The sequence below is a fragment of the Dendrobium catenatum genome, unplaced genomic scaffold, assembly GCF_001605985.2.
Source record: "Dendrobium catenatum unplaced genomic scaffold, ASM160598v2 fragScaff_scaffold_621, whole genome shotgun sequence".
Taxonomy (NCBI): Eukaryota; Viridiplantae; Streptophyta; class Magnoliopsida; order Asparagales; family Orchidaceae; genus Dendrobium; species Dendrobium catenatum.
In genome coordinates, this window is record NW_021319083.1 from 31613078 (window position 1) to 31622272 (window position 9195).

At 31.3% G+C, this 9195-nt stretch overlaps 1 protein-coding gene across 1 annotated transcript; it reads left to right on the top strand.

The window, feature by feature from the left end:
* The first annotated feature begins 8120 nt into the window (after positions 1-8120).
* LOC110109241 (ethylene-responsive transcription factor ERF026-like) lies at positions 8121-8600 on the top strand. The gene has a single exon (XM_028695037.1). It carries the CDS (start codon positions 8121-8123, stop codon positions 8598-8600), a length of 480 nt encoding a protein of 159 aa, XP_028550870.1.
* The last annotated feature ends 595 nt before the right edge of the window (positions 8601-9195 follow it).

The following is a 9195-nucleotide window of genomic DNA, read 5'->3' on the forward strand; positions in this document are numbered from 1 at the left end:
TTATTTCAAGAGCCTCTTTTGCGCTCAAAGTAATCTAACTCCTAAGAACACCAACGTTCAACCCTAGCAACCAGCTCCGCTCTCGCAGTTGTTGTTGGCTTTATGCTCTTGACTTTTTTGGCCTCCTACACTATCGAAGTCCTAGTCATTATCTCTTGTTGATGGAACTATTTCGAATTCATGTTTTCAAGGCTTCCTCTCTTTCACTATATTGGTTGACAATTTTGTTTTGATTTGTTCCATCCTCACTTAAGAGGCCTAACTTTCCACTTCGGAAAAGAATTTTTATATGGAATTAATTGTGAAGAGGCATAATATTTCAACTATGATACAAATTTTCCTTGAATTAGTATAAAGGTCAAAACATGACCACTATAATATTTTATAAGGTTAATTGTGAAGTTCTTGTAGAGAAAGTAACTTACCTATTTTGATTGCCAAAAGCATTTTTTAACTGCAAAATCATTTTTAGTACTAAACAATGAAAAAAATCTGCAAAACATTTTTTCCTTATGTTTTCCAATAGGCAAATACCAACCAGAATTGTTCCTAGATAAGGACTACGTGGTGGCTGAATATTAGGCTTCTATTAAATCTCAACTTCTAATTTTGCTTTCTTTGCCAACCTTATTCTTCTATTCCCAGGAGAAAGTTCAAACAATCTAGGCATTGCTACTCATTTTAAAGCAAAAGCAATATATTTAAAACCTAATACTTCGAGGTGATTAGCACCTTTAGCTACAAATATGCTCTTCAATCTTCTATTTTTAAAATATATTTAGGCTTCATTTAGGATGGATTTTTTGCTGCTTCTTTCAACAACTTTTTAGTACAAAATTTTTAATTTTTTTATTAAAAAACTGCTTTAAGAAACAAGAAAAAAACAGTCCCAAACGAAGCCTTAATCTAAATCAATTGTTCTTTTTTCTCTCAATTACAATATGCGTTGTTTATTTCCCTTCATCGTGTATTGTTCTTAACTCAACAAGATGATTCTACTTTTTAATAGTTACAATTATCTTAAAATATTTATCGATAGTGATTCTAAAAATATTTCTCAAATTTTATTTTGATATGATCATTATTATGTATAGTTACTTCTAATCACAATTTTTTTAAATTTATCCTTAACAAATAAATTAACTAAATAATTAGAGTTTCAAATTACAACAGTATACATGAAAATTCACCTTTGTCGCATGGATAGTTTAAGAAGCGTTGAAAACAAGTTGTCATAAATATTGATGAAGTTAAAAATGAATTTAAATTATAACTCACAAAAGATTTTTTCTGTTTTTAATTGATATTAGGTATATCCTAGTCATGGGAGTCTAGGATAATTTAGTCCATTATTGATGGGGTATTAAGAGCTTGAAGAGAGATTGGTGGCTAAAAATAAGAAATAAGAAATCTTATGGATTTGATGTGTTGGTAGAGAAAGAGATAGATTATATTGGTGAAAAAAAAAAACAAGACAATAGTATGTAACGAAGTTCATGGTGAGGATTGAAGGTGTATGGGATTAGAGAGTAGTTTTTGATCAAAGTTCTTATCCCATGATGGCGATAATAAAAGGCTATATCATTTATTAATTGAGCATGCTAATGTAAGCTTTTCAATATATGCAAAAAGTCATAATTTTTTTTTTTAAAAAAAAATATCATCTATAATGAATATATATACATACAATTATAACTATTGAAGATTCTTATAATAAATATTTAATACATTCAATATTATCGATACGGTAACACTATCAGTCAAATAGCAAACCTCTTTGCCAAACCACTTGATGATTATGCTTATTGTCGATTTATTTGCAAGTTGGGCATTCTTGACATTTCAATTACTACTCGAACTTTAGGGATAATATTGGACCAAAACTACAGAGGAGGATTTCAAATGTTCACATCACCCAAATTTTGGGGCTTAAAAATAGTAAAATATTAATATTATTCTATATTTATTTTCATTGCCTTTATTACTATAATAGGTTATCTATTCCCTATATTTTCTTATATTTGAATTATATATATATTTAGTAGTTGAACGAGAGAATAAGATTTATAATAACATTTTTATCCTTCTTTGTGTTTATCATTTTCACATCTAAAAAAAACCATCACTCTTAAATGGCAGAATCAAATATCCCTTCCCAAGTAGAAATCCCTACCTCCAAACCCCTACCCATCATTGACCACCTTCATTATAATGGCATCTTTCCAAAAAATGGCAAATGGACATCAAAAATTTATAGTTGGCGTGATTCTAAATTCATATATCTCGGTGTCTATTCCAAGCCAGAAATGGCAGCCATTGCTTATGATGTGGCTGCGCTCGCGTTCAACGGGGATAAAGCGGTGTTGAATTTTCCTGATGCAATACGATCACATCCTGTGCCAAAATCAAATTCAATTATCGATATTCAAGCTGCAGCAATCTTAGCAGCAACAAAGTTTGGTGCGAGGCTTGAGGGTGTGGATGCATATGAGGTGTGTCAGTTGAAACTTTTTGTGAAAGTTAATTTTTAACAGATCAAATTTTTTTCTTCTAGTTTAAGTTTAGACAAGGAATACTAAAATGAGATTTATACTTCTCTCAAGGAGTCATATCAAATCAAATGATTAAATCACTTTTGTCACATGGATGATTTAAGAAGCATTGAAAACAGTGTGTCATAATATTGATGAGGTTAAAAAGGAATTTAAATTATAAACCATAAAAGGTATTTTCTTTTCTAATTGAATTTAGTGATACAAGATTTTTTATACATATAAAAGATAATATAATGATAAAAAGAAACACAATCATTAATACAACAACATCAAGCCTTTCTCCAAACTAGGTGCGGTAAGTAATTGATGTTGGTTGTGATAGATAGCTTTGATCTCAAAGTAAAAAATGAATGCTTTGAATGGTCTATTTCTGAAGATATTCTTTATCAATAGAAATGAGTTGTGTCGATTGAAATTTATGATCCAACCAAACTATTTGTTCCAGTTTAAGTTTAGATGTGGAATACCAAAATAAGATTTATTCTTTTCTTAAGGATTCATATCCAATCAAAAGATTAAATTACCTTGCCACATGGATAGTTGAAAAAATGTTGAAAATAAGTGTCATAAATATTGATGAAGTTAAAGAGGAATTTAAATTATAAATTATAAATCATAAAAAGAAATTATCTTTGTTTAATTGAATTTACTAACACAATATTTTTTATATATAGAAAAGAGAATATAACGATAAAAATAAATATAATCATAAATATAACAACATCAAGCCTTTCTCCCACTACATCAGGTAGGCTTCATCAATCATTTTACTATGTTGTGTCCATTGTTGTATACTATTTTTTCATAAACATAATAGTCAATAATGAATATTTATTAAAGTAGTAATAATTTCATATTCCTACAATAAATTTTTAAGTACACATAATTATAAAGATATAGTGTTATTCTCTTACAAATTCAAGATGATGTATGCTAGCATAATTATAAAAATATTGCAATAATAATATATCTAGTCAATATGAATGAATGAACCAATGATAGGTGACCTTCTCCAAGTGATAAGTAGTGAAACACATGACTGATAAAATCATAAGAGGTGAAAGTGAGGAGAAGAGGCTAGGTCATCCACTCTAATAGTTTGGTAAACTTAGCCTTGATTATATGACAAATATGAATATTTAAGATTGGTATATAATAACGAGGAAGGTGGCATACTAAATGGAGAAGATACAATCTTCTATATTATTGAATTTATTATTCTTTTTGTGGGGGGGAGGGCAGCGAGGGTGGGTTGGGGTGGGTCAAATTAGAGAGTAATAAGAGACAATTATAGTAGTGACTAGACATAAGTAGGAATTAATTAAAGATGGTCATGAGGAGAAACTTGAGTAGAGGGCGATGTTAAGGAACATGAAATTGGAGAATAATGACATCACACCAATGATCTCCCATACTTCAGTCCATTGCTAATGGGTACTATGATGTTTAAGGGAGATTGATCTTAAAAAAAAAGAAATAATAAATCTTGTGGGATTGATGATGGCTAACTCCACTCTCCCTTCCAAAGTACAATCCTTGCATCCAGTAACCCACCCATCGGTGATCCATCATGCTACTGTGGCATCCACTTGTGAAGAGGGAAATGGGTAACACAAATCTACAATCAACGTGACCCAAAAACTTTATGGCTTGATAATTATTCCATGCTTGAGATGGCTGCTACTGCTTATGATGTGGCAAGGCACATACTTTGAGGTTGCAACATGGTACTTAATTATTCTAATGCAGCATGATCACATCATATGCCCCTATCGACTTCTCCTATTAATATACAAATAATAATAGTGGCATGAGCATCACAGTTTAGTGTGTGGCTTTATGCTATGGACACATCTGTGGTGCCATCGCAACAGATAAGTGAGTATGTGGATGAGGAGGAACTATTCTATATGCCATAATTATGGATTAACATGGCAGAGGGGTTGATGGTGAGTCCATCAAGATTAGACCCACTGTAGTTTGATGAGTTACTAAAAGTCTTAGAAGAAGAATTTACCCAGTGAATCAACTTTAATCATGTTATCTTCTTCCACAAATTTGGTTGAATAGGAAATGATTTTATTTATGCAATTGAATTATTCTTATTTTTAATCTTTAACATATAAATCTAAAAAAAGTGGCTAAATTCTTCTCTCCTCATAATTTATGGCTTTGTTTACTTGGAAAAATTGACTCTTTATGTCATAATGCGACTACGTGGATGGACAAAAATCCTATAAAAAGTTAATTATTTTTGACTTCATATTGGGGCTGTTTGGTATGCTTCATTTAGGGTGTAAGGTATTCCAAATGCAAGATTTTAAAAATATTAGTGTTTCATTTGAAGTAAAAAAAATGCAGAGTAAATTTTAGTATATTTGAAATACACTGACTAGTTCATTTTTGGTGTATATGGAATTCCACAAATTAGGGTAATTAATAAATACATTATAAATACACTAAATGCTGACCACTCCACATGGCCACCACCTCTAATCACCCCACCTTTGACCACGACCCCCTCAGACTATCGCTACCTCTGGCCACCACTACCTCTCACCACCACCTCCTTTCATCAATGCCACTTTTATTTAAAGCCACCTCTAGTTACCACCACCCCCTCTGATTGCCTCCTCATACGGCTATTTCCCCCACCTCCAACCACCACCACCATTACTTCTGGCAACCACCAGCCTCAATTGCCGCCTCTGGTAGCCTCCACCTATGGCCGGCACCACCTATAACTAGCCTCCACCACAAGCTACCACCCCTCCTCCGCCAACCACCACTTGTCGTCGGCCACTCAGGCACAACCTAATTTACACTTTACGTTGACAGTTTACTTTAAACCAAACAAAAAAGGTAAAATCAAGCAATCCTTTTGCAATCATCCAAACAACTCTAAAGTATTATGCATTCCTTTTTCAAGCAACCGAATAGCCCCATAAATGATTCTTTAATTATGGCCACTAATTTTTATAATCAACGAAGCAAAATATCTATGAGCATATGCTTCTTTAGCTAACTTCAAAGCTTCTATTTTTGTGTGTTCAGATATAACATATGAATTTCATTTGATCAAACTTAAAAAACACATTGGACACAATCACATGAATAATAAATTATTAAAGGTGATGTAAAAAAATTGCATATATAAAGTCATAATAATTTTGGCATCACAAAGTAATATTTAATTATTAGTCATGTATTCTTATAAAGCTTGACTTTATGTACAATTTTGGCATAGTATTTTTGAGAGCTTATTTTTCTCTCAAAGTTATCCAACTCCTAAGTACACCAATCATCAACCCTAGTCACTATCTCTGCTCTCACACTTATTGCTGCCTTGTTGCTCCTAACTTTTTTGGCCGCCTACACTATCGAGGACATAGTCATTGTCTCTTGTTAATGAAACTATTTTCTATTCATGTTTTCATGGCTTCCTCTCTTCCACTACTTAGGTTAATAATTTTGTTTTTATTTGTTCCATTCTTACTCAGGCAGCTTGCTCTCCTCTTCTTGTTAATGATATGTTCCCCAACTATGTTCCAAAAAAGGTAGGAAATAAGTTTCCATAGATTTATTTTAGATGGAGTGAGTGTCACTTTATATATTTAATTTTGATGAAATAACTGCAACCCCATAAGTTTATCTTAAATAAAGTGAGTGTAATTCCTTAATTGAGTGTAATTTATTATCTTTTCAATTTTATTTAATATGGATATCATATATCATAATTGGATGTAAAATAGATTACATTCTAGAAGAAGCGGTTTAACAGATGAATTTTTATATGGAGTTTAATTATTTATACATTCCACATGACAACATTAAATAATTAACATGAAACTGCCCCAAACAGATCCTATGGTTTGCTTTTGCTCACAACTAATGGTTTTTTTTTCTACCAATTATAAAATGTCTTCACAAAATTTAGCATATTAAATTATACAACACTGATCAATTTTATCATGTCTTCTATGTCATATATGCTCATTCTTAATTTACATGATTGTACATTAAATCAATATTTCAAGTCATTCACATTGTTAGTACTATAAAATGGAAAGAAAATTTATGATTCATGGAAAACTTATGTGCATATGCAAAAACATTTTTTCTTTGTGTTTTCTAATAGGCACATACTTTTCAAAATTTTTCTTTGATAAGGACTATGTGGTGGTTAAAAATTAGACTTATGTTAAGTCTCAACATATATTTTTGCTAAAAATAACATTACAGTGGTATTTATAAAAATTAGTTCAAAATTTTGTTTCAAGATAAAGCCTAGATCATATACTAACTATAACACTGAGGAAGGCAACAACATTGATAAATAGCATGAAAATAGTTACTTGAGGAAGGTATTATCAATTTTTTTTTTAGTGCCGGGGGGTGGGGCGGGGGGCGGAAGGTTTATTCAGAGGGGAATAAGAGACAATTATAGTAGTGACTATAATAGAGGAGGAATTAGTTGATGATAGTAGTAAGGATAAACCATAGTGGATGATAATGATGAGGAACATGAAATTGGAGATTAATGGTATCACGCTAGTAAAATCCTAGCCATAAGAGTCCCAAAGACTTATTCAATTATTGATAGGGTATTAAGATGTTTCAAGAGAGATTGGTGGATAAAAATAATAAGTATGAAATCTTTTGGGTTTGATGTTTTGGGAAAGAAAGAGAGTGAGTAGAGTGATGAAAAATAAAATAAGTTGATAGAAATAATAATGGTATTTAAGAGGATTAAATGTGCATAAGATTAGAGAGAGGGGAATTCAATCAAGGTTCTTATCCCAAGATATTGATAATAATAAGTATATCTTTAACTAATTGAACATGCTAGTATAAACGTTTCTAGATATGCAAGAGAAAAAAAAAGAAACAGTATAAAAGAGAGTATCCTCTATAATGAAGATGTATACATAATAATTACTGAAGAAACTTATTATAAATATTTATTACATCTGATATTATAGATATGTTACCCCAAGGAACCAATTAGCAAACCTCCCAGATCACTTGATGGTTATGTTTGTTATCATCTGCTTCGTAAGTTGGGCATTATTGACATTTCAATTATAACTCCAATTACAGGGATAGTGTTGGACCAACATTGAGGAGGATCTCAAATGTCTATATAAGTAGAATATTTTAGGCTTAATCATAGTTAAATATTATAAGTATCCTATATTTTCTTGCATGGGATCTGTTACAATAACATGTTATCGGTTTCATATATTTTCATAAATTTAAATTTTATAATTTTATATATATATATATATATATATTCTGTAGTTGAGTGAAAAAGAAAAAAAATTATAATCTTATTTATTCCCTTCTTTATGTTCATCATTTTAACATAAAAATAAACCTTCCAAATCTTAAATAGCTAACTCCACTCCCCCTTCCCAGGTACAAATCCCAGTCTCGAACACCAAACCAAGTGGTCCTCCCCCTCATTATCATGGAGTCTACTTCTGGAAAGGAAAATGGTTAACAAAAGTTTATAAGAGTGAAAATTGTACAAGTATGTATATCGGGATTTATTCCACACCAAAAATGGCCGCCATTGCTTATGATGTGGCCATGCTTACAATCCATGGGGACAATGCAATATTTAATTTTCCTGACATTATACGATCACATCCCATGCCAAAATCAAATTCAACTGATGATATTCGAGTAGCAGCAAAGGCAGCAGTAGAACAATTTAGTGCGAGGCCTGAGCCTATGGAAACATCTGAGATGCCACCACAAGAGACAGGTGAGTATGTGGATGAGGAGAAACAATTCAATATGCCACAGATTATACGATCAAATCCTGTGCCAATATCAAATTCAATTTCTGATATTGGAGTAGAAGCAGAGGTAACATCAACACAATTTAGTGCGAGGCCTGAGCCTATGGACACATCTGAGGTGCCACCACAAGAGATAGTTGAGTATGTGGATGAGGAGGAACTATTTAATATGCCACAGATTTTGATTGAGATGGCACAGGGGTTGATGATGAGTCCACCAAGATTTGGCCCTGCATAGTCTGAATAGCCATTCGAAGTCTTGGAAGATAATAATTTATGGAATTTTTATGAGTAAAAAGGATAATGGCACTTGGGCTATCATTAAGAAAATTAGCTTGGGATATTCTCATCAAATATTTCAATAGATATAATCTAAAATTGTTTGATTTATTTTGAAATAAGTATGATCAAAATTTTATTTATTTGTTTTTCATATTATATCTTAAAACTAATTATTATTTCTTAATCAACTTTCATTTTGCAACTTCCTCGTTATGTTAATTTTTATCAAGTTCAAGTTTTTTTCCTCAAATTGGGTTGAATAGGAAAATGCTTTTATTCATTCGAATGAACTCTTCTGCCTCTCCATCATGAATGTGCATAATTTTTTAAAAACTTTCTTCTTTCCTTAAGAACATACGGGCATATTTACTTGAAAGATTTGATTAGTTCATTCCATAATGGGGTTACATGGATGGAAAAAAAATTGCATAGAAAGTTAATTCTTTATGAAAAATCATATAAATTATTTTTTTATTATAATCATTTATTTTTATTTCACAACAAAAATTATAACCTATGAGCTTGAGTTTCTACTACAGACATCAAAGCAT

Bases quoted from the DNA above. Each gene is read 5' to 3' on its own strand.
- LOC110109241 (XM_028695037.1), top strand. From the start codon at position 8,121: ATGGCCGCCATTGCTTATGATGTGGCCATGCTTACAATCCATGGGGAC.